The 26,986-nt window shown below is 42.2% G+C and overlaps 1 protein-coding gene across 2 annotated transcripts in view; it reads left to right on the top strand.

Moving 5' to 3' along the window:
- Positions 1–3,449: 3,449 nt before the first annotated feature.
- The window catches only part of LOC127423092 (rho GTPase-activating protein 22-like), a 39,190-nt gene continuing 15,653 nt past the window's right edge, over positions 3,450–26,986 (top strand). The window contains exons 1-4 of one of the 2 annotated variants that reach the window (XM_051667137.1): positions 3,450–3,713; positions 10,437–10,636; positions 11,629–11,716; positions 23,213–23,218. In XM_051667137.1, coding sequence (XP_051523097.1) covers positions 3,671–3,713; positions 10,437–10,636; positions 11,629–11,716; positions 23,213–23,218 — 337 coding nt within the window. In that variant the 5' untranslated portion in view covers positions 3,450–3,670. The remainder of the gene's footprint in view (positions 3,714–10,436; positions 10,637–11,628; positions 11,717–23,212; positions 23,219–26,986) is intronic. The other variant, XM_051667136.1, reaches the window with a different exon arrangement.

The raw sequence follows: 26,986 nt of genomic DNA, 5'->3' as shown, positions 1-26,986 counted from the left end.
GGCTCCGCCCCTCGAGCCTCCCCTGGCTCTGCCTTCTGAGTCTCCCACAGCTGTGCTCATGGTTGTCCGGAAGTGGAGGAGGTGAAGAAGAGCTTCTACTCCCCAGTCAATGTCAGTGTTCATGGCCACAAAGGCCGTTCCTCTATCACTGCCCATGCTCACGACCACAGAGTTCGTTCCCATATCATTGCCAGTGTTCTCGACCATGGAGGTCATTCCCCTATCACTGCCAGTGCCCATGACTATGGAGGCAATTTCCCAGTCACTGCCAGCACTCCTGACTATGGCAACTCAGAGTCTTCCACGAATCTGCCCGCTCCTCCAGAGCCTCCTCCTCCAGCGGTTCCATCCGTTCCTCCATAAACGACAACTACAGCGGTTCCGTCCACAGTAGACCTTCTATCGGTTCAGACAAGATGGGATAGTCTTCGCTGCCCTCCCGCAACAATGAGCCTTGGGCGTCCAACACCCTGTTGCCGGTTTGTGGTTTGTCCCTTCTTGGACCATTGTCAGTAGGTACTCACCACTGTGACTGGGAGCACCAACCAAGCCTTGCCATTTCAGTGATGCTCTGACCCAGTCTTCTGGCCATAACAATTTGGTCCTTGTCACAGTCACTCAGGTCTTTACTCCTGCCCTTTTCTCCTGCATTCAACACGTTGACTATGAGAACTGATTGTTCGCCTCCCATCTAATCTACCTAGACCTTGACATGTGGCCTTGTTAAGAGATGATCAACCTTTGAGTGGTCATAATGTTTTGGCTCATCAGTATATACAAACACACTCACCGACCACTTAATTATGTACACCTGTACACCTACATATTCATGCAACTATCTAATCAGCAAATCATGTGACAGCAGTGCAATGCATAAAAGCATGCATATACAGTCAGGAGCTTTAGTTAATGTTCACATCATCCATTAGAATGGGGAAAAAATGTGATCTCAGTGATTTCGACCGTGGCATGATTTTTGGTGCCATACAGGCTGGTTTGAGTATTTCTGTTACTGTTGATCTCCTGGGATTTTCAAACACAACAGTCTCTAGAATTTACTAGAATGGGGCCAAAAACAAAAAACATCAAGTGAGTGGCAGTTCTGCGGACAGAAATGCCTTGTTGATGAGAGAGGTCAGACTGGTTCGAGCTGACAGAAAGGCTACGGTAACTCAGATAACCACTCTGTACAATTGTATTGAGCAGAATAGTATCTCAATGCACAACACTTTGAACATTAAGGCATATGGGCTACAACAGCAGAAGACCACGTCGGGTTCCACTTCTGTCAGCCAACAGCAAGCTGATTTTGCTTTTTTTAAAGAAAAGGTGGAATGAGTTGAAATAATTTGTTGTGGTAATCAATATTATGCCAAAAGTGTTGTTGATTGAGCTTAACTTGTATTGAACCCGGAAAATTCCTTTAAGAGCTCGTGAATCGGAATCAAATCGAACTGGGAATTTTGTATCAATACTCAGCCCTGTTCTGAGGAATATTTATGTTCTTGTCATTTCTAGGGTTAATTGAGAGACATGGATTATTTGTACTTTAAAAATTTATTTTTATTTTAATTGTAATAAAAACTAATGTAATGTAAAAAATTCACACTGCGGGACCATGTAAAATGGACTGCTGAAGGTAAAAAGTGTTTAAAAGTGGCAAAAAATTCAAAAGAAATTGTTACCAGTTACAAACTAAGCTATGTACTTTCCATTATACGTTAATATAAAAAGTCTACCCAAATGGGTATTTTCTGGGCAGACTTTAATATACAGAGTCAGCATTCCATATAATCTGTAATGTACTGTATTTTTCTATATAGAGCCTAAAAGGGCACAATTTGACAAGCTTGTGCTGGGAAAGAACAGAGTGCTTTATTTGAGATGGTGGAGTATATTCGGGAATTGGCAGGTCAGTGGTGGTTACTCTCTGCCTAGTCTCGCGTAGCCAGACCTTTGACTTAAACAGCAAAGGTCTGGGGTCTATCACAGCTAACATTGGCAAAGAACTGCCCACTTAGGCAGGAAAAGCCATCTAACTGACTAGTAAAACGACCAGTCACAGCCGGGTTTGTCATTGCATGATGTTCAGGGGCGAGGTTATCGGAGGTGGCTGATACCATAATAAAATACCGGCATGGGAAAATAAATAATTGGTATAATGTCGTGTGAGTCTCCGCGAGCGATTGCACAGAAAACACATGGGTAAATAGTGGAAAATGTGTAGCGAGTGCAAGTACAACACAGAACCTCATTATAGAGTATTTTGTAGACATAACCAAGTAAACAAAGCAGAATATACAGCTCTGCTCATGGATATCCACTTTACTTTCTGCTAAGTGCCTCAAACCAAATGCTGAATATCTTTAAAAGAGTTGATTTGACTAACCTGGCAAACTTGGGCAAATTCTGTGATTATTTAGTCATCAAAAGCGCTCATTGTATCAACACGGAACCTTGTGAACTCGACTTGTGCTTCCAGCTGGACCAGCACAAACTAAGCTGTAAATCGGAAATCCTGTAGAACTGAGAAAGTGTTTCCAATTTGTGTGCTATAAGCCTCAGATGGTTAGTACACAGACTGCGGGCGTGCTGGCTGAGGCTACCCTCTGCCTGGAGCAGCAACAGCTCCCAGCATCCCTGCTAGCAGTAGAGGCAGTGAATGAGGTTTTTATTGCTGTCTCTTTTAGGCCTCCCTCCTGCCCCCACCCTTTCTCAGAGAAGACCAGCTGTTGTACACAGGGCTGAGCTTTTTCAATTGCATTGGTAGAGCTGTAGTCATTAACTGCCATACTGGGGGTGGTGTTCTCAGGGCATGTTCTTAGGAAAAAATGGGGAAGAAAGGGAAGAAAAGGGCAGGTGGAGGAGAAGGATAATGTTAAAGGGATAGTTCACTCAAAAATTAGAAAAACCTGCCATTTATTCAACGTCATGTAGCAACAAACCCATTTGACTGACTTTCGTATACGGAACAGAAAAGATGATGTTAGGCAGTATGCCACAGTCACCATTCACTTTTGTTGTATCTTTTTCCATTCAGTGAAATTGAATGGTGACAGAAGCTAACATTCTGCCTCCTTTTGTGTTCCAAAGAAGGAAGGAAATCATACAGCTTTGAAACGACTTGAAGGTGAGTAATGATGACAGAATTTCCATTTTTGGTTGAACTATTCCTTTAAATGAAGATGTGTGTGTATGTGCGAAAGAAAAAGGCAGGCAGGATAAAAATTCCCTTGAGATGGAGAGATCGAGCGAGCGCGAGTACACATGCCTGTGGCCAATTAGGAGGCGGGCGGCTTTGGTCTTCTGGGCAGCTTGGTGTAATCATACACACACTGACCGTTCAACGTAGAGCAGCAGATAATGAATAATGCAATGCCTGGTGGGTGTGGACCAGCGTGTGTGTATCAGCGTGTAAGCTCTCGCATGTGTGTCTATGAGTAGGAACCGGCAAGCATGTGCACACACCAATGTGTGTGAGGGATCCCTCCCCTCCAGCCCCCAACCAGCCGGTGCCTGCAACATGAGGTCAGCGAGCTAGCGGGAAAGAGCAGAGAGAGCAAGGAGGAGAGGAAGAGGCAGCCACCGAGGAGAGGAGCAGGAAAGGGAATGCACTGACAGAAGAGAAGAGGAAAAGGAATATGCCGAGCAGAGGAAAGGTTGACCATCAATGGCAGCCATGCTGAGTCCTAAGATCAGGCAGACCAGGAGAGGTACAGTACACTGTGTTTGTATTTCATCTGTCACTGGCTCCTGTCAGGGGGCACGTCACATACTGTACGTGCTGTCATCTCTCAGCATCTCTGCTACAGCTGCTTGCATCACCATTCTGGTTCATTCATCACATTGGACCATCTCTACCACTGATATTCTGGGATTATGCCATTCCACTAAACTGATCATTTTATATCAGTCAGACCATCATTATCGTTATATATGTACATATGAAACTAAAGATGGTAAATATCTGTACATAATGTACACAATCAACAGTTTTATTTTCTAAATTTTTCTGAAATGGAGTAATTTTTTGATTCCACTTAATATAATATAGATATGAAAACAGACGATAAATATCTGTACATGATGTACACAGTCAGCGTTTTCTCAAAATTTCTAATTTTTGATTTCTAAAACATAATCATTTTAAAGTTGATCAATATTATATACAAGTACATATGAAAATACAGGTGATAAATGCCTAAAAAATGATGGTATGATAGTTTGATAGTCATGATTCTAAAACAGAATCATTATGATCATTCCACTATCATTAAATATTTTAATTTTTTAATTTTTTTATTTGTGAAATGAACTTATTTTGATGATCATTCCACTAAGTTGATCAATATTATATACATATGAAAATATAGGTGATGAAAACCTACTATACATATGATGTACATATTTTTTGGTCTAAATTTTTCATTTCTGATAAGTGAATCAGAGTAATTTTGATAATCATTCAACTAAGTTGATCAATATTATATATATATGAAAATATTGGCAATAAATACCTACTGTATATATGATGTATATGATTTTATTTTTCATTTCTGATTAGTGAATCAGAGTCATTTTGATTATCATTCCACTGGTTTGAATAATATATACATATGAAAATATAGATGACAAATATCTGTACATGATGTACACAATCAAGTTTGTGTGTGTGTGTGTGTGTGTGTGTGTGTGTGTGTGTGTGTGTGAAATGGACACATTTTGATGATTATTCCACTAGGTTAATCAGTATTTTTTACATATGAAAAAATAGGCGATAACTATCTATAACATGATGTACACAAGTTATTCTAAAACACAATCATTCTGATCATTCCACTAAGTTGATCAATATTATATGCATTTGAAAATATTGGTTACAAATACCTACTGTTTACATGATGTACACCTTCTTTTGGTCGAAATTTTTAATTTCTGATTCGTGAATCTGAGTCATTTTGATGATCATTCCACTAATTTGATCAATATTATATACATATGAAAATACAGTGGATAAATTCCTGTACATTTTGTACACATTCATTTTTTTTTTTTAAAGAAAATGTTCATTTCTGATTTCTAAAACAGAATCATTTTGATTATCAATAATCAGTTATTTGAGCTGATCAATATTATACAAATATAGATGATAAATCTGAACATGATATACAAAATCAGCATCTTTTTTTGTGTGCAAATTTTCACATTTAATTTCTAAAATAAAATCATTTTGATCAAATCAATTTTATGGAGAAGCAGAATTCTCTGTTATAGAAACACAACAGATGAGCAAACTAACCATTTTAAAAAAGTAAAAATTTTGAACGTGTACATCATGAATAACTATACATCCAAAATCACCCCAAAAACTTTGCAAATGATAATTCTACTATAAGCTGTGAGACAAATAAGTCTTCAATTACACTCTACATCTCAAGAAACCCAAAGTGAGTCTCAAATAAGGCCATCTTGCTTTGCTCTCACTGTGTTGTGGCAGAGCGTATGACAAACCACGACCATCCAGCGATGCACGTTAGACCTCACAACTGCTGAACATCAAGGCACACATTCCACTATAATGCGCAGAGAGCTTCTACACACACACACACGATGGCTGATCATCATTCATCAAAAGCCCACACCACAGTCTTGGGTGAGATGTGAAATGTACAGGCAGGGAAAGATCTGAAGCACAAGGCTTCATTCATCATACATCAACTTGATGGATGATGCTGCATTAATAACCAAAGCTCAATGGTATAAAGGAGCTGAGTAATTTATCCCTTTACTGTTATCTCATACATGGTTGTAGCTTCCTGCCCATCCCCCACTGCTTTATGCTACTTGCTGAACATCAAGGTATCTGCTGGGAGAAGGCATGAAGCATGAATATCGACAAAATCCAGTATTATCTATTCAGCTGTTACAATTCAGGTTTTACCTGTAACTTAATTACACAGTTGTCTGGAATATTTTATTCTGATTGGTCAATTGCAGCATTTGGCAGTCAGATATTTTTGTAAAATGGCTGCTAAAATGTATAATTGATCGCTGTTCAAAACAACCAGATTTCTACATAGCTATGCTAGTTTCATGTCTCTTGTACCACTCAAATTAAATCAATATTTACAGTAATGTCTGTTTATTTATTTGATGAGTAGCCATGTAATAAGTGGGATAATGTAAAGTCAGCCGGTCATTATCGCAAAATAGACCCCTTCATTTCATGTTGGGGGTCCTGACAACCCTGACAGGGTTTATTTTGACCAGATGACTGTACAATATCCCTTACTTATTTGCCTATGGACCTAAAATTAGCATCTTCTATTTTGTCATTTCTAGTATTTCTTTTTTAAAAATCTGAATTTTAAACTAAGGTAGAGGTCTAAATTGTCAAATTTAAATGCCACAAAAGTAAAACTAGTAACTGAGGATGGACACCGACATTTATGATCATTTTGCAAAACATGATAACACTCTTTCCATCATATTTTAATTGCAGCTTAAGAGCCAACTATTTTCAGAGTTGATCCCTTCGGATCAAAACCGGCAGTTTTGGTGACCACACACTAGAAACGCCCATGACAAAGTGGGAAAGTATGAATCATTGTGTAGAAAGATTTGCAAACTGGGTCTCTGCACTCGGTTCAATTTGACTTTGACTCTGGTTTTAATAATTGCTCAAACCTTTCAAAAAACCTTTCACAAATTTACAGCTTTAGGTGAACATTTTAAAATACAAAGACAACATGAATGTTTGGGTTTCTGTTAATCATATCACAGCTGAAAGTTTCCAATTCTGCATCTGGTTTGACAATGATGAAACATTCACAAAAATCGAATGAATTGCTTATCCAAGCGAAAGCAAAACTGCTCATTTATGTGGTGTTCACCTGTGGTGGAATAAAACTGCAATGACTTTAGCATGACTTAGATGCTCTCAGCTGCCTATAACCAGGTCCAGACAGAATATGCAGACTAATTTTGCATTTTCTGCACCGATTTAAGGGGGAAATCTGTGGAATTCTGCAAAATTGGGGTTAAACAGAGCATAATACTACACTGCTCTTGTTAGCTGAAAGCATACAGTAATAAAACTATCCAAAACATTTAATAATAATGCAGAATGTGTAGAATTTGTGAATGACATGTTTTCTAATTCTGCATAGCTTTAACAGAGTTTTGAGGGTGCAGATCCCATATGGGCCTGCCCAGAACTATCTCAACTGATGATCCTGATCACAAACAAGTAGACTCAAAAGTAGAAACATTGATTTGAAGCTTTTTAATTAGGGAATTAACTACAATTCAATGAAGCATTGCGAATTGTAATTGAAATATTCAACTTCTGAAAATTCATTGATGATATATATAGAAACAAAATAGTTTGTTTATTGCTAAATATTCAGATGTGTGCAAATATATAAGTAGTTTGAGAGTGTAGGGAGACCTACTTGGTTTTATCATAGGAGTGGTTGGTCGTTGCATTTCTCTTTTACAGCAGTTTGTTTGCCGCTATTCTCTGATTGGTGGATTTTCCCCTTTAGGATCATGAGTAGTGTAGTTCTTCACCAGGAATTCTGCTATTAAACATGATTTCTTTTTAAATTATGTTAAATTAACATGGACTGATGGCTTCAACAGAAGCATGTACCATCGATTAACAATGTCAGAGCTCACGTTAGGTCTGTCTTTTAAGGTTTATAAGTTATCGTTAATAATCAGTTCCCCTATGGACAGAAAAATTAATGCAATTTTTACTTCTGGAACCAGACTGTTGCACTCCATTATGATGAAATAAATTGGCTTACTATATGAACATTAGGTATGATAACAGATTACATTTTCTAGTTAAACCCACTTCATTTAGCAATGAAATTCTAAATAAGAAAATCCTGTGTATATCATAAACATATTGAGGAAGCTCAGATGCCCCTTGCTCTACCACTCTCTTCCTCTGCCCTCCATCAGCAGAGCAGGGCTACTGAATCCACCACACCCCAAGACATGCTTAATGTAATCAAGCCTGCAGCTCTGATGAGGAGACATTGTGGTAAAGGCCATTGAGACAGACCAGGCAGCCATCACACATCTGTCTCCTTAAGAGGCTGTAACTTAAACTCTGTAGCATAATTTCATTGTAGTTGAAACTGCGAAGCATAAGTCCACAAAGGAAAACGTGGGTTGCATTTTTATTTTGGTATTATTGTGAGAAATGTATCATTGCATAGCAAATACCTTTTTTGAAACTTGAGAAGGCATTGAAAAAAAAAATAAAAAAATTTAAAATAAAACGTTAGAAGAGGCAAATAGGAAGGAATAATGCAAAAAAATACCCTGACAGGGAAATAAGGAGAGGCCTTGAATGATGTGATAATGATGGTCTGACTGCATAATTCGGCAAATTACATGGCTACTTATCAAATAAATAAATGGACATAAAATATTGAATGGAGTTGAAATTATTTTATTATGTGACAAGAAAGAGACAATGGAATGGGACATTGAACATTGATACAGCTATTTATGTAGGAAATTGGTTGCCTGGAAAACTGTCAGTTATAAAGGTTAACAGTGAATATACAAACATATTTGATCACAGAATCAAGTATTTCAAAATGCTGTGTAACAAGCATGAACATAAGAATTAAATATTGATGAGTCAGTTGTACAGCTCACCCATGGATTGGGCGTGACAAATAATATAAAGGAAAAAAAAGAAGAAGAAAAAACACATTGATTTCTTTTCTCTCTCTGAAAGCCACACAGACATTGATTGTCAGTATGCAGCCCAGAGGCATAAGATGACTTTGTGTGTGTGCTGGACTGATTCCTATAAATTATCCATTATGAGATTTGACCATAGTCCAGTCTTCAGCCTGGAGAGGCATTACAGCTTGTGTACCCAAGTACACCAAAACAGCTAAATACAGTCAAAATCTTCATATTTTCCTCAAGGCTTCATATTCGCTTCCATTACAGCATAGATACTTTGGTAGATGTTTACATTTAACAAAAAAATAGGAAATAAGTATTATAACTGTGCAGCAGTGTTTAGCACTGTCTAAACTATATGAAATCCCAAACTAGATGTTTCTATATCAAGTGCACCTCTGACTAAATTACTCTCTGGAGATCCTATTAGGAGAACTCCCCCCCCCCACACACACCCCCCACCCCCCACCCCCCCATCTCTGGGCATAGCAAAAAAGCAAGTGATACAGAAGAAAAGGATTGCAGAAAAATTTAGCTGAGGATAATGGGCACAGTAAGTCTGTCTAGTGCATGGGTGTCAAACTCGGTTCCTGGAGGGCCACAGTCCAGCAGAGTTTAGCTCCAACCCTAATTAAACACACCTGAAGCAGCTAATCAAGGTCTTCAGGAGTGCTTGAAGATTACAAAGAGGCATTTTGGAGCAGGGCTGGAACTAAACTCTGCAGGGATGCGGCCCTCCAGGAACTGAGTTTGACACCCCTGGTCTAGTGCATGCTTACATAGAAAAATACGGACATGTTCGGAGCAAACGGCCTATTAGGTGGAGGTCTTTGGCGGTTATATACTGACTATGCCTTGCTCTCTTATGAGCATCTCACTGTGTAAGCATTAGGTATGTACATACAACTGTATTTAATGAAAAACAATGTGGTACCGCCGGTATTATGAAGCTTGAGTCCATAGTAGTACTATGACAACATCGATTTCAAAATCATAACTCTTGTAGATTTTTCCTCCTACCTGAAATAATGTCTTTAAAATTCAAATATAATTTGCATTATGGTAATTTTTCAGTGAAAATTTTGAATTCACTATTGACAGCCCTAGAGCACAGAACAAACATGATGATCCTTTGTATTCTATTCCACTGTAAAATGTGTGAGCAAAGAAGGACCTCAAAGGTTCGAAATATCAACCATTTTGTCCTGGAGATAAAAGTGGGAACTAATGGAAAAGTTTTATTTTTTATATATATATAGAAATAGCTTTTTCTATCCCATGTTTACCTATTTCATACTGACACAAGAAGTTTGGGTGAGACATACAGAAGAGCTTGTTTTAAAACATTGAGTAGGCTCTAGTTTACATTACAGCCATAAACAATGATTTGCTACATGTTATTGTTATAAGCTATAGTATGTCAGTCAGACATTCTCATTCTAGAGAGCATTTTATTGGACAAAAATTATTATACTCCCCAAAAAGCAAGAGAAATCATAAATATTTTTAATCTTATTTTACAGAAGAGAAAGACTGTAAATTTGAATTTTTTCAACTTTTAGGGGTACACTAGTATACAGATTACCACAAAGCTAACCATTGTGGACTAAAAACCACAAAAATACCCTGCTTCTAGAAGGGTTTGTCATTCTTCTTCGAAGGCTGATATAATCATGATATCTTTGATCACTTACATGTATGTCTATTCTCCTTACCTACAGCCAGGTCAAAGAGCATGGTGATGGGTGAGGCATCCCGTGGCTCATGTCGGCCCACCTCACCGGGCCTCCAAGAGGGGGCAGTAAAGGCTGGCTGGCTGAAGAAGCAGAGGAGCATCATGAAGAATTGGCAGCTGCGCTGGTTTGTGCTACGGGCTGACCATCTATACTTCTACAAGGACGAGGAGGAGACCAAACCACAGGTACATTCGGAGACGTGCAGTACATGCATTTCTCTCCAGAACTAGCCCAAAAGAAGACTTCTTCACACCATACCAAAACCATAAAAAACCTATAAGCAATTAGGGGTTAAAATACTTAAAATTTGCACCACTGTACTATGATGAGATTCTTATCCTATTGCTGCTACATAGTCCTGCTTCTTGAATGTAAGAGATGGCACTGTATGGTAGAGGATAATTGGCCAAGTGCTATAAGACAGTAAGTGCAAGCTCTTCCATTTCTGCTCAACAGTCTCGCATTTCCACCACAATCCATGTTTACGCATTGCTTTTAACAGGTTTAAGACCATCTCATATTAGGTAATCAATACCATCCAGCCTTAGTAAGCTCGTCAGTCAGACTGCAATGTCCCTCAGTGGATTGTCAATACGCATCCAAGCTCCTATAATCTGTGCCCATGCTGCGCTGGCCAGGATGTTTGAGAAAATGTCGCTCCCACCCACTTTTCCTGCCTTTAATCAATAGGATTCAAAGCAGAATGGCTTTGTAGGCAAATCTCATAGCAAATCACACACTGAGATAAAAGGAAACATTGGAGACTTACCTATATGGAACAGTGTGTTGCGTAGACAATTTGGGGGATTTTCAAATTCATGAAACATGTCTTGAATAATGCCAGAGTGTTTAAAGAGCCTGACCCTAAATCTCCATTCAATTTGTTGTCCTGGTAAATAATCTCTACATTTCATTCAATTGGTAGTTTATCTTATGAGGGGGCACTCAAAACAAAATTGCAATTAATATGGCAAACTAACACGCCAAGTATTTGATAATACAATAGGCTTAAGATCACAAAGTGTTTTGTGACTACAAATTTCAATAAGACTAAGCAATTTTATGATGAATACAGAATTACATACAAGTGTACACGGTATTCAGGTTTAATTGATTTTGTAGGTCAATAAATGTTAAGTGATGCAATTCTGCACTTTCCAACTATTTATCTGTGCAGGGCTGCATCCCACTGAGGGGCAGCCAAGTGAATGAGTTGACAGCCAACCCAGAAGAGCCTGGTCGACACCTTTTTGAGATTGTGCCAGGTGAGTAGGTCTTCAAATCATCACTGTGCCATCCTAAACCAAAATGACCCATTCAGATGGTCTGTGTTTGAGAGTATTGATAATCTTAAAGTGATGTCATTCCAAACCAGATGACTTTCTTTCTTGTGTGGAAGACAAAAAGAGTCATTTAGCCGAATGTCTAAGCTACCTTGTCCCTTTTCAGCATTAACTTTTGATTGTAAAAGAATGACAATGAATAAAAGGTGACCAGGGACAAAGAAGCTTAGACATTCTGCAAATATCTCCAATGTTTTCCAAAGTTAGAAACAATGTCATATGGATTTTGAACGATGTGAGGGTGAGCAGTCAAAGACAGAATTTTCATTTTTGGGTGCACTATTCATTTAAAGAAACTTTTGACTGATATTTCTAATAAACTAAAAATGATCCTGTGCACTTTGCATATTTAAGCCAATTAATAACATTTACACATTTAAATTTCATGACAAATTTCCATCAAATTGAATTGTGTAATCTTTGAATTGTGTATTTATTTATTTACTTTTTTTGAGTGTGGATTACAAATGATCAAATCCTTCTTGGTTAAACAGTGTATTGTTGTGGTTCTGCTTTTTTATGCTACCTTTTTGTCAATTCACTGATAATCAATTATATAAAGAAATTTAAAATTGATTCTCCGTCTCTTCATGCTTGCCATTTTTCAGAGTAACTGGTCTCAGTTATAATTGAAACATTGAAACAAAAAGCACATTCTTAACTCACATTAACTGAATTTTGAAAAGCATCTTGTTAGGCTCATATTAAATTGGTGATTTCTTAATTTTTTGACTGTTCTTAACTCACATTAACTGAATTCTGAATGATAACCCTTACAAAAAACCTAAAGTTCTGGCAAACTTGCCACAAATTTGCCACTCATTATTTTCACATGCAAATAAGCTTGTGATTCATGCTTCTTGCTGAACCAAGCTTTAAAGCAAGTAATCACATTAGTTGTGTTTAAAAGTTTTAACGGAAGTTCCACCTTGTGAAATTCTAGCATTGCAAAGCTTACAAATTGCAACTCTACTGTTATTGTCACAATGTAATTCCACACAAGAGACATAATCTTTCACACACACACCACCCCCTTTTGATTGACAGGAAATAATCAGCACTGATCACCATTGGCTTTTTTAAACATTGAGGTAATTGCTTTTATTGGTTGATACTGGTGATTGGCCAGTACATTGCTGCATTACATTATGTTGGTGCGGCTATCCTTATGAGGACCCTCCATAGACATAATGATTTTTTATACTGTACGAACTATAGGTTCTATCCCCTAACCCTAACCCTACCCCTAAACCTAACCCTCACTACAAAGTTTCTGCATTTTTACATTTAAAAAAACATTGTTTTGTATGGTTTTTTAATCAATTTGAATTATGGGGACACTAGAAATGTCCTCATAAACCACATTTATAGCATAATACTCTTGTAATTACCAGTTTGTAACCTAAAAAAAATGTCCTCGTAAACCACCCAGACCCGCCCCCACACACACACACACACACACTATATACACCCTTTCACACACAGCATGGAAACATTAGCACCAGTTACCCTGCCCCCAACACCACTTTCTTATGACAGATCAGTCAACACAGCATCTTCTCCCCAGAGAAGACCCCTTAACCACAGTCTCTGCCCGGCCAGCATGCATCAGCTCCATTCTGTCAAACAATCTCATTGGCCATGTCTCTTTGTTCATACACAACACAAAGCAACTCTCTAGAACACCCTTAAGCTGCCCAACTTTAAACTGTCTGAGTGGGGTTGTCAAGAAATGCCTTGCCTCTTGTTGACTGTGACTCTGAAAATGAATAGGCTCTACACAAACAATGGAGAAATTGAAAGACAAACAGCACAGGCTCAACAAAACTGACTCAAGGAAAGACTCAAATCATTAGCCTGATCTCATAAAAATTATGTGACGATAGCAATATATTTGCAAAATGATGTTACGTGGTTCCTCACGTGTATATCGGCAGTTGCGAGGTGAGTGGTGCTAAAAGTGAGTTACATTTTCTCCCAAACAGATGAGGTTTTTATAGGTTAATGCTCTGTCAAGTTTTAAATCAACAAAACCTACCTCCCTTCCCTAAACCTAACTGATAGTGTCATAAAAAGCAAATGTAACATAAAAATACGCAATTGCTTGAGTACAGCATAGTTTTGTGGTGCTTTTATAACACTTTTGGCTCACTTGTTGACTCACATGCTCTTCAGGACATTCCACTGGGTCTTCAGGACCCCAGTCTTTTGCATCACAAGTGCAACGGTCTTTTAGTTTCCACACAATTTGATCACTCTTGAACAAGCATGCAAACATCCAAATGTATCGCCAGGACATGCATTATAGTAGGACTGAGCGATAAAACAATATCGATATTTATCTAGCAGCTAGCTATCCAGCAAATTTAACATTGTTGTGTACCGAACAAGACAGCACTGACAATACAATACAACAACAACTCAAACACAAACACCATTGCTGTTTATTTATGTACTATTATTACATTTAGTATGTACTATTTAGTTAACTTAATCATTTTTTTCACGAACCATATTGCTGTCACAGGCAAGAAAGTGTATCTTTTTCTTGTGATGTTTATTTGCGGTTGGTAATCCTTCTTATTTTGCATTATCGCTACCTACTGAGCTGGAGTGTGGAGCATCAAAAAGTCTTTCAGTGGAGTCAAACATCAGCGGAAAATGATGAAATTGACGAAATTTCATCAAAAAGAGATCACACACCTTGTGTAGGATTAAATCCTAAACTGAGTGTACTTTAAAGTTAGCTTACCCTCTGGAGTTTACTTGTAAACAAACTAGTTATGTTTAATTCATTCTTGAGGTCTAACAAAGCTCTGTGGAATGCAATTATCTGTCCCCATTAATGGGATGAAATGTACAGTATATTGTGATAAATATAGATATTGAACAATTTTTTGGCCATATCGCCCAGCCCTACATTATAGTAAGATTATTGATGTCATAACATAGCATTGTGTGAGGAACACTGATAATTTGCCGTTTTACTCGTGATTTTTGAGAATGTGAATAAAAGTCATTTTTGTTTTAGCGCCTCTAAGTGTTAATTTCACCAGGTAACTGTAGCAATATGAACAACGAGCCACGTTAAAATAATTGCGCAAAAATGTAGATATAGTAATGTTATTCTAAGAGACCAGGTTGAAAATTATTCAGAAACATGGTTTGGAGTTCAAGTCCAAACTATATTTAACACACTGCGTTGAAAAAGGCTTTCGGTTTTGCTTTAAATGTGCTACCACAGAAATGACAAGCCACAGTTGTGCAGATTTAAAGTCAGTAGGAAAAGCTTGCTGGCCGGCTGGCATTGCTTTGGAAGATTTTCACGCATCTACGTTTGTTAGTTACAGTACAGGCTTAAAATGAGTGGTGCATGACTGTAACCCCATTGTTGGCAGCCTCTGGATCTGCTAACTCATGCCTTCTTCATATGGCCTTCATACAGTTCTTCATTAAAGCAGCATACAGAAACTTGGTGAGATATTCGGTCGTGATGATATCCCCAAGTATCAGGTCCTCTGAGACTGATGCATCTGGTGTGCTGTTTGTTTAAGTGCACTGAGGTGTTTGGAAAGGACTAACAGAGCAGGCTGTCTCCTTCTGTCAGTCTACCGTGAGAAGTCAGAGGGAATGAGAGAAACAGAAGTGAAGTGCTGGTGCTTGAGGTAAACTCAAGACATTGAAAGCACTTTTTAAGCAATAGTTTTCCAGGATGTATGGACTGGCATGATTTTACATTGTTTTTTTGTTTTTTTGTTGTTGTTTTTTTTTCCTGTAGTCTCAGGGAAAAGTCTGAGATGTAAATGAGAATGTTTCAAAGAAGGGGAAGACTTGTTTTTCAAGTTTCTGGTTTGGAACAAAGACCTCTATAGCATTATGAAGTGTGGGTGGTGTGAGAACTACCTGTGCTGTGTTTGGGTTCACGGCCTTCCTGTTGGATTAAGGAACATGGCACAACGTTAGCACTCTGCCAGCTTAATCCCTCAAATACATCATGGGGCAGAGCTGCTGTAAGTCAGGGAGACACAAACGACCACTACCGCAAGGTAATACCCTCTGTTCATGCATTTAAATGTGAAAATTGAAGTGCTGAAGATGATTGAAAATTATTTTCTGTAAAAGTAATATGACATTGCTGGTGTAGTATCAATAAAATAATATATAATTGGCTAGCAGTTCTTTGCTGTTTGGTTATGAATGTTGTTTGGTTATATGCATTCAGAATTTGATCAAAGTTTGTTCAACAATGCATTAGGGATGCACCGATATGGATGCTGAATATTATTTTTATTAGGACCGATATCCAATATGATACCAATATGAAATCCGCATAATGTTGTAAATATCATATCTGAAATTATAAATCTATACCCTTTTAACTGTTGTTTTAAAAAGAGTTCAAAGCGATCTAGACCAGGGGTGCTCATTACGTCGATAGCAATCGACCAGTCGATCACAAGAAAAAACCACTGGTCGATCGTGTTAACAGGTCAAAAGGGAAAGGGCGTAGAGGGAGAAACTACACAAATAACAAGACTCTTAAATATGACTTTTTATTTCCTAATTTCTGCTCCCCCACTTTTGGATTTAAAAAACGAAGGATGGCATTATATTTATGAGGAAAGCTCTAATTCATGAGTTTTCAAAGTCTTAAACAGTAAGCCCCCTCCTCTGACAAAATGTACAAGACCATGCCCCCATGTTTTACATATATATATATATATATATATATATATATATATATATATATATATATACTTAAGATAATGTCATATATAGGCCTATAAAATAGCCAAATAAATAATACATAATATGTAAAAAAAATATATATTTCTTCCACTAAAAACAGCAGTACATTCTGGCCACTTATTTGAAGTTTTATCAAGGTATTTTCCACTAGTGATATATTATGAAAACACATTATATTTCAGGCATTGGAGCAATACACCAATGATGATCAATAACCTTAAATTCAGTCTGACAGACTCATTCGGTAATATGTCATACACTGGTTAACGGCTATACATATGTATATTAATAATATAAAACTGTATTCTGCATTATTTTAATAAAAAATACATGTTTGCCCTTATGACAATAGAATTACTTAACTGTTTTTTAGCCTATATTTGTGATAAACTCGCATCACATCAGCCAGTGTCCATCTCTATGTGAAACTGCACTTGTCACAAACTCACATAAAGACACATCGACCCGATATCATGTTGAACTCGTAACAAAGGACACGTTGTGATGAATGAACAGTGGCAGAGCTATACGGCTTTAATAATAGATTTGCGAGTGCACTGGACACGTTTTGAGCAAGCACATGCACTCTATGAGCGAAAACAGGGAGATTTCATAGGGCAGCGTATATTTCAGGGCGTGCATTCAGTTTTGTGCGAGAATGGATGAAATCCGTGTGGGAGCAGAGAGATTTGTGGGAGTGCAACCAGTACATGGATGCGCTCTAGCTTGATGTGCATTCCTTCTCGACATTTAATAGTATTATAAAAACCGTGAAAACTGTGGCTCTAACTAATTGGTAAGAGTTACAGTAGGTTTAAGGGTAGGAGTAGGGTTAGGGTTTGGTTATAGTTTCTCCAATCAATCAGGTAGCACTTTCCTGATGAATATTACAAATCGTCTAATCAGGTATTGCTTTCCTCATGAATATAAATGACTCTCCCCCTGCCATCCTACATTTTGGAAATTCGCCCTCCATGCACTGTCTGTTAGGTAGCTTCCTTCTGTGTGCTATAAGAGCGCTCACGGTAATGCAGATACATGCCTGCATGATGGTCAAAAACACTTAAAAATGCCTGCCTTGGCATGGTATTAATAGACCAGTCAGTTATGTCAAAAGAAAACTGTAAACACTGAGACAAAAAAGTCTCTGTATAGTTTTGCCTAAACTTATGAGACTGGTCTCTTTAGATACCTTGGGGCATACTGAGACATATGATACCCAATTTTCCTATGTCGGCCATATTGGGCATTGGCCATTTTACATTTTTGTCTTTAATGACTGTACATTACAAACATGTTGGCATCATTAGGAAATTTGGTATGTGGTACTCAAAAAGTTTGGTGACAGTGCCACCTAGTGTTCAAACAGTGTTTCCCACAGGATTTTGTGAGACTGTGGTGGGTGGACCTCGGACCCTCTAGAGTAGGGTGACCATACATCCTCTTTTTCCCGGACATGTCCTCTTTTTCGGCCGGCATTTCAAAATTTCGCCAGAAAAAAAATGTGTCCTCTTTTTGGAAAACCAGAATATGGTCACCCTACTCTAGGGGGGTCCGGGGGCACGGTCTTCCGGAAGAAAATTGTGTACATTTTAAAGTTTAATGCATCATTCTGGTGCGCTTTGAGAGCTAAATTAAGAGGCTAGATCTATGAAGAGCTTTGTGCTCTTGTAAACAATTTTATGCTCTAGTCGTAATTTAATCATAAACATTGGCTGTATAGATATGAATGGTGATGACACGGCAAAAAAGTCACACCCACAAATCATAAACGAGACGGAGTTTAACGCAGTTCACAAATGGTCAAAACACAAAATTGACTAGAGCATACATTTGAGCCATCAAAGAAATGACACAAAAGTGGTTACCTGTTGAACTTTCTCCTCAGATGCTGAAAATAGTTCCCTATCTGTCACTCACTCGACGTTGTGTCGATGTAGTGACACTAGGGTCACTCTTGGGAGCCCGAGACACCTCTGGTCTTTGATAAAAGGCCAATGAAAATTGGCCACTCCCCTGGACATACGGGTATAAAAGGAGCTGGTATGCAACCACTCATTCAGATTTTCTCTTCGGAGCCGAACAGTCATGCTTATTGAGCTGAATACTACTGTTCATTCACCTCTGCTGGATCTGACGGCGCATTTCAGCGGCTTCTCCCTCCTCTGCACTGGTGCCATGCAGAGAACGCCCCTGGGCACTTCGGCAGAAAAACTAGAGAGTATATTTTCTGAAAGAGCTTTTTCCCTCTAAAAGAGTATATATTTCTCTAAAAGAGTACACACACGGAACATCTTTTTAAAGACGCGTCTTTTTAAAGATGCCTTTCTGATTGTGTGTTATTCCTGGTTGTGGTCGTTATCTCTCAACTTCAGATGGTCATGATCGCTGTCTTTCGTGTCTGGGCGCGACCCACACGGAGGCAGCGTTTATGAATGGTTCATATTCTCACTGCGAGTACATGACCATGGCAACGTTGCAGTCGCGGCTTGCTTTCATAAGAAAGCAAACCACCCCAGCGGCTCCCCGCCTCAGTCCTTCTACCTACGGGTATGAGGCCAGCGCGGCTAGCACTGGGGGTGATTTGGGGACCCCAATGGGATCGTCTCCGCTGGGTATCCCCCCGCAGACCTCCCATTCCCCAGAACGCTCATCTGCCACAATCGAGCTTCCGGATGAGTTCGCCGGCTCGTCTCACAGTGAGTCTGGCTTCTTGTTCGGAGCCCGCGAAGATGATGAGCTCTCGAGCGCAGAATCGGAGAACGGGCTTGTCCAGTCGGACGCAGAAGCCTCAGCTGGGCTTCCCCCTTCAGGGACGATTGCCCAGTCACAGGCCGATGCTGAAATGACGGACATGCTTTCCCGGGCAGCCGCAAGCATCGGGTTAGAGTGGAACCCTCCGCTCTCCCCTGAGAAAGCAGCCATGCCCCGCTCCAGTGCCTTTCTTCCCGGAAGTGCATGAGGAGCTGACGAAGTCATGGGAGGCACCTTTTACTGCCCGGCCCCGATTCCACAGTTCCCCCGCTCTCACTACCCTCGATGGCGGGGCGGCCAGGGGCTATACAGCGATTCCCCCGGTGGATAAGGCACTCACAGTGCACCTATGCCCGCAGAATGCCGCCAACTGGCACGGACACCCTAAGCTCTGTAGGCTCACGTCGTCCCTGACGGCTAAAGCTTACAGTGCTGCTGGACAAGCCGCCTCTGCCCTGCAGAGCCATGGCTCTCCTGCAGGTCCACCAAGCCAAGGCGCTGAAAGAACTGCACGAGGGTAGTTCCGCCCCAGATTTGATGCAGGAACTGCGCTCGGCGACCGACCTCGCTCTCCAAGCAACGAAGGTCACGGCACAGTCTCTCGGGTGGACAATGGCCACACAAGATGGGCGAGGCCGACAAGACACGGTTCCTTGCTGTCCCCATTTCCCAGGTGGGCCCATTCGGCAACACCCTCGAGGACTTTGCCCAGCAGTTCTCGGTGGTGAAGCAGCAGACGGAGGCAATCCGGCACATCCTGCCCCGGCGCAGCTCAAGATCCCGCACCCCATCTGCTCGTCGCCAAGGGTGTCCCCCTGCGGTGACTGCACCTGCTCCGCCGCAGCCCGCCTCTTCGGCCCGGCCCCGGCGTGGAGCCCACCGCAGGAAGCCAACGCCACCCATCTATCAGCCGGCGCCTGAGACGGGCGACCCAGGGATGAGGGAACCCACTCACGTGGAGCTGGTAAGAACACCACTCCATCCCCCAGTGGAGAGCCTTGTGGAAAATCTTTTGTTGCCTTTTTGTTTGATTTTGCCGCTTGCCCAAGTGGCTGCGGTACCCAGCAGTTCAGCAAAAGAGTGGCTTCCTTCCTCCCTGGGTCACATACCCGGTGTGTATGGTCGTCACCATGACTACTGTCCACGGGCTTTTTCTTGCAGGATTGGCATTCCAGCGGTGGCCTTTCCGCCCCTGAGCGCCCAGCTGTGGCACACAGCTGCCCCGATGTGGCAGTCTCCATGGGTTATGAGGACAGGCCTCTTCCTCCTCCATCCCAGGCTGTTCCGGGGGTGGTCACAAGGAGCCAGGTAAGTGCTTCGATGTCCCTAGACTCAGCACGGCCACGACGTGGTGTGGCACCTCGTGCTCCGCCCTGCCGCGAGGCCCCACCTGCCGGTACGTCCGACAACATTGTCCCCTTGGTCCCCCTCACGCGGAACTTGGACACGTGGCTTGCGCTTTCCAATCTGTCGCGATGGCTGATCCGGACCGTCCGACTCAGCTACACGATTCAGTTCACCAGGCGCCCACCCAGGTTCAGCGGTATTCACTTCACCTTGGTCAAGGGCGGAAACGCTGCCACCCTGCATGTGGAGAGATTGCTACCCTCCTACGGAAGGACGCCATAGAACCTGTCCCTCCAGCCGAGATGAAGAAAGGGTTTTACAGCCCCTACTTCATCGTACCGAAAAAAGGCAGTGGGTTGCGGCCAATCTTGGACCTGCGAGTACTGAACCGGTCTTTACACAGACTCCCGTTCAAGATGCTGATGCAAAAACACATTCTGGCGAGCGTCCGGCATCAAGATTTGTTCGTGGCGGTAGACCTGAAGGATGCGTACTTCCACGTCTCGATCCTTCCTCGACACAGACCCTTCCTGCAGTTCACATTCGAGGGTCAGGCGTATCAGTACAAAGTCCTCCCTTTCGGCCTGTCCCTGTCTCCTCGCATCTTTATGAAGATTGCAGAGGCTGCCCTTGCCCCGTTAAGGGAGGTGGGCATTCGCATTCTCAACTATCTCGACAACTGGCTAATCCTAGCTCACTCTCGAGACATGTTGTGCGCACACAGGGACTTGGTGCTCTCACACCTCAGCCGACTAGGGCTACGGGTCATCTGGGAAAAGAGCAAGCTCCTCCCGGTTCAGAGCATCTCTTTTCTCAGATTGGAGTTGGACTCAGTCTCCTTGACGGCGCACCTTACGAACGAGCGCACCCAGTCGGTGCTGACCTGTTTGAAGGTGTTCAAACAGAAAACAGTGGTTCCACTGAAACTTTTTCAGAGGCTCCTGGGGCATATGGCGCCCTCGGCGGTGGCCACCCCGCTCAGGTTGATGCATATGAGGCCGCTTCAGCACCGGCTCCAGACTCGAGTCCCAAGATGGGCATGGCGCCACGAGACACATCGCGTGGCCATCACGCCGGTCTGTCGCCGTCTTTTCAGCCCTTGGACCGACCTCTCATTTCTACGAGCAGGTGTTCCTTTAGAACTGGTCTCCAGGTGAGTCGTGGTCACAACAGATGCCTCCAAAACGGGCTGGGGCGCTGTTTGCAAAGGGCATGAAGCCACCAGCCTCTGGACGGGCCCGCGACTGCATTGGCACATCAACTGCCTCGAGTTGTTGACAATTCTGCTCGCCCTGTGGAGGTTTCGGCTGTTGATCCAGGGCAAGCACGTGTTAGTTCGGACAGACAACACGGCAACGGTAGCATATGTCAACAGCCAAGGCGGTCTGCGCTCTCGTTGTATGTCACAACTCGCCCACTGTGTCCTCCTCTGGAGTCAGCAGCACTTCAAGTCGCTGTGAGCCACATCCCGGGCAACCTCAACACTACAGCGGACGCGCTGTCACGGCAGTTTACCCTCAGGGGAGAGTGGAGACTCCACCCTCAGGTGGTCCAGCTGATTTGGAGTCGATTCGGACGGGCACAGGTGGACCTGTTCACCTCCCAAGAATCCTCCCATTGCCCGCTCTGGTACGCCCTCACCGAGGCTCCCTTCAGCATAGACGTGCTGGCACACAGCTGGCCCCCTGGCCTACACAAATATGTGTTTCCCCCTGTGAGCCTGCTTGCACAGACCCTGTGCAAGGTCAGGGAGGATGAGGAGCAGATCATCCTGGTAGCACCCTACTGGCCCACCCAGACGTGGTTCTCGGACCTCACGCTCTTCGCAACAGCTCCCCCCTGGTGAATTCCCCTGAGGAAGGACCTTCTCTCTCAGGGACAGGGCACCCTCTGGCACCCGCGCCCAGACCTCTGGAATATCCATGTCTGGCCCCTGAACGGGACGCGGAAGACCTAAGCGGTCTACCACCCGCGGTGGTAGACACGATCACTCAGGCTAGGGCCCCCTCTACGAGGTGCATGTATGCCTTTAAGTGGCGTCTGTTCGCTAAGTGGTGTTCTTCCCGACGCGAAGACCCCCAGAGATGCGTAGTCAGATCAGTGCTTTCCTTCCTGCAGGAGAGGCTGGAAGGGAGGCTGTCCCCTTCCACCTTGAAGGTGTACGTTGCTGCCATAGCAGCACACCATGACGCAGTCAACGGTAAGTCCTTAGGGAAGCACGACCTGATCATCAGGTTCCTAAGAGGCACCAGGAGGCTGAATCCCTCCAGACTGTGCCTCGTTCCCTCATGGGACCTCTCTGTAGTTCTTCAGGGTCTACAGAGAGCCCCCTTTGAGCCTTTGCAGTCAGGCAAGCTTAAGGCATTCTCCTTAAAGACTGCCCTCCTAACTGCGCTTACTTCCATCAAGAGGGTAGGTGACCTGCAAGCGTTCTCTGTCAGCGAAACGTGCCTGGAGTTCGGTCTGGGACACTCTCACGTGATCCTTAGACCCCGACCGGGCTATGTGCCCAAGGTTCCCACCACCCCTTTTAGGGACCAGGTGGTGAACCTGCAAGCGCTGCCCCAGGAGGAGGCAGACCCAGCCCTGTCGTTGCTGTGTCCGGTGCACGCTTTACGCATTTATTTGGATCGCACGCAGAGCTTTAGAATCTCTGAGCAGCTCTTTGTCTGCTTTGGTGCACAGCAGAAAGGAAGCTCTGTCTCCAAGCAGAGGATCGCCCACTGGCTCACTGATGCCATAACTATGACATATCTTGCCCAGGACATGCTGCCCCCAGTAGGGCTACGAGCCCATTCTACCAGAGGTGTAGTGGCTTCCTGGGCCCTGGCCAGAGGTGCCTCTCTAACAGACCTTTGCAAGGTTCTACAACCTCCAGGTAGAACCGGTTTCATCCCAGGTAGTGGCACACAACACAAGCGGATAAGCCCGGGATAGCTGGCCGGGTGTATCGCTTGCACATAGCGCCTTCCACCTCCCTTGGAGCTGAAGACATGTGCCATTAATTCCCAGTACTGTTCACAAACTTTGTTCCCTGGTTGACTTCCTCCGAGCTCTGTGGCAGTCGAATTTTCAGAGAGACTCACTGCCGGCCCAGTACACGTGCTAACTAAGAGTTCTGTTCTGGGGTAGGTGCTCTGCATGTGGCGGTTCCCTGTAAGGCTAACCCCATGCGATATATATCTTCCGCTAGTTCTTTTCCCTGTTGGCAAACTGCGTCTTCCTAGGGCAGAGCCCCTCTGCCCCAGTCTCCATATTTGTAGTAACTCCTCCCACGTTGGGTAGGATCTACCTTGAAGACTCTCCACACGGTTGGAAAGACCATGTGACCCCTCTCTTTGGGCGAGTTGTGGTCTCCGCAGTGTCTTCCCCTTGGGAGAGACACCCCCCTGGCAGCCCAGTCGGATAATCCCCCTTCTTTTTTAGGGAGTGGAAAAAGAGGCCACGACTGGGTTAAGCCTGTCTCTATCTTTTGGGTAGTTGACTTGTCCCCAAAGGGCCATTCGACACTCATAACTATGTTAAGGGAGGTTACGTGTCGACCTGGTGTGCTGGCTATGAGGCACACAGTAGTCTGCCCACCACACACCGCCAGCTCACATAACACAGTTCAGCCAATTGTGGCGTTTCTTATAGGGACCCCTAGTGTCACTACATCGACACAAAGTTGAGTGAGTGACAGATAGGGAACGTCATGGTTACTTGTGTAACCTCCGTTCCCTGATGGAGGGAACAAGATGTTGTGTCCCTCCTGCCACAACGCTGAACTACCCGCTGAAATGGCCGGACCTTATATCGGCTCCTCAGCATAAAACCTGAATGAGTGGTTGCATACCAGCTCCTTTTATATCCGTATGTCCGGGGGAGTGGCATGCAAATGCCACTCGCCAATTTTCATTGACCTTTTACCAAAGACCAGAGGTGTCTCGGGCTCCCAAGAGTGACCCCTAGTGTCACTACATCGACACACCGTCTCGTTCCCTCCATCAGGGAACAGAGGTTACACAAGTAACCATGACATTATGTTGTTAGAGCTGCTGTTAATAAAGTTAACATTAGATAATTAGCTAACGTTAGTTAGCTAGATATAACATTACATATGTTATACATTGTTTATCAAGACAAGCAGCCAGATACAGTATGTCAGTCAACATGAGTGAGGAGACTGACGGCTAATGTCGTTAGCTAACGTTAACCTTACCTAACGTTAACATTACCTAACTTAGCTAACGTTAGATTAATGTTAATTATCAAATGATAACTTTATCAGTTTAACAGTAACTTTATCTGTTTGCTGTCATACATTGATAATGATAAAATTGTGTTAGTGGATAACTGCAGTGGATACTGTAACATTAGTTAACGTTACTTACCTCAAATTATGTTGTGTCCTCAAAATACCTTGGTGTCTTGGATGCAGCCAGGTGCAGGGCTTGACATTAAGGATCGTCATGTGCTTGTCCTTCGGACAAGTAAATTGGACAATTCACTTGTCCGAGTAAAAATGTTAACTTGTCTGGAGAGAAAAAAGGGCATTTTTTTCAACTGTGCTATAAATATATTTGTTTTCAGAAGCAGTTTTCTCATCAATATTCATATTCAGTCACTTGTTTCTCAGCAAGACGTGATATAATCATGTACCAACTTGTTCTTGGCAAATCAAATAACAGGTTATTAAAATTGTCATGATTACTTGACCTCATGTTGTTCCAAGCCCACAGAAGTGAGAAATTTAAAGGTAGAATATTCGCCCCAGTCACCATTCACTTTCATTCATCTTTTTCCATACAATGAAAGTGAATGGTGACTGAGACTAACATTCTGCCTAACATCTCCTTTTGTGGTCCATGGATGAAAGAATGAATGTCATATGGGTTTGTGATATATTAGGTAAGTTATGACAATATTTAAATTTTTGGGTCAACTATCCCTTTAAGAGTTCAAGTCAGTGCTCACTGCTCAGACTAAAGTTGACATAATACACCAAAAGTACATAGTCCTACTTACATAATTCAGTTGGCAGAAAAAATACCTGTATTGTCAGATGGAGCTCTAGAGAGATGGAGATGAGAGATGTAACAGGTGTTTAAGGGTGAAGTTGTATGTTTTAAGCATTTCTCTTTACCCAGCAGTGGTTCAGTGGTTCACAAAGCATTTTTTGCTATTTCTTCCTTTCCCATGATATGGTGTGATAGGTGCTGTAATATGAGCCACACGATGTGTTGAGGCAAAATCAGATCACTCCAGTGTCACGTGTAGCACTATAGTCTTCTTCGTTGTTCATAAACAGAAGCGAAAGCTTAATTGTGTCACTTGTTTATTGAGATCACTCTTTTTATATAGGTGTAAAGATATTTGCATGTCGAATTAACAGGTTGAAGTTCAGCAAAAATGCGACAGCGCGCTGCTCATTGCGTGCCCACTCTAAACTCAACACATGCAATGAGCTACGGAATGCTGTGAGAGAAGCAGTAGCACTGATCAGTCGTGCTGTTACTAATATTCCGATAGAAAGCGGGAAACATTGTGCGCAATCCCCCGCCGAATTTCATGCCCAGTTTGTAATAAGTGACACAGGCTTAGGCTATATTGCAAATAATGCTATTTTTTCCATTACTGACATATCAGGCTGCTTGTATAATGTATAACGCTCCGGACAAGCGTTAATCTTGAGCCCTGCAGGTGGTTCTAGTGTGTGTGTGAGCAGATGCGCGTACAGCAGGAGTTGGTGGGGCTGGGAGGGGTGCTGACTGACTGGGAGTGAGAGATGCTTTGCCAAAGCAATGGCTCAAAACACAACGTTAGAGATCTTTTACGTTATTATGAGAAGTGTAAAAATATATTCGGTTCATTATGAAACTGTGACGGGACAAATTAGACGGCGGGCCGCCACAGTCTAGGTAATTAATGGGAAACACTAGGTCAAAAGATACAAATAAATGCTTATAACTTGTGATTAATTTGGCCTATTGTCATGAGACTTGTGTTGTTAGCTTCCATGGTCTTGCCAAGTACGTCAGTACCAAATTTGCCATGGTTGGGCATACTTTCTGTCCACCATTTTTAATTTAATATGTAACCTACTTTTTCGAACTCCTCCAAGAACGTAAGTCAAATTTTGAAATCATGACAAAAAGTTAAGAAAATCTTTCTGATAGACCAAACCGTTATCGTTTTACGCATAAAAGAATTTAATGGCAAAATGCCAATAAGGATCTGAGGCTGTATCTCTGGAACCTTTTGGTGTGTTGACATGAAACTTTTTTTTTTTTATGACCGAGCCCTTTCAATACCATATCAATTTGGTGACAGCGCCACCTATTGGTCAAAAGTTATAAGCAT

This window comes from Myxocyprinus asiaticus, chromosome 32 (genome assembly GCF_019703515.2).
Source record: "Myxocyprinus asiaticus isolate MX2 ecotype Aquarium Trade chromosome 32, UBuf_Myxa_2, whole genome shotgun sequence".
Lineage (NCBI taxonomy): Eukaryota > Metazoa > Chordata > Actinopteri > Cypriniformes > Catostomidae > Myxocyprinus > Myxocyprinus asiaticus.
The sequence above is the reverse complement of the archived record's forward strand: the minus strand, read 5'-3'. Positions and strand labels throughout refer to the sequence as shown.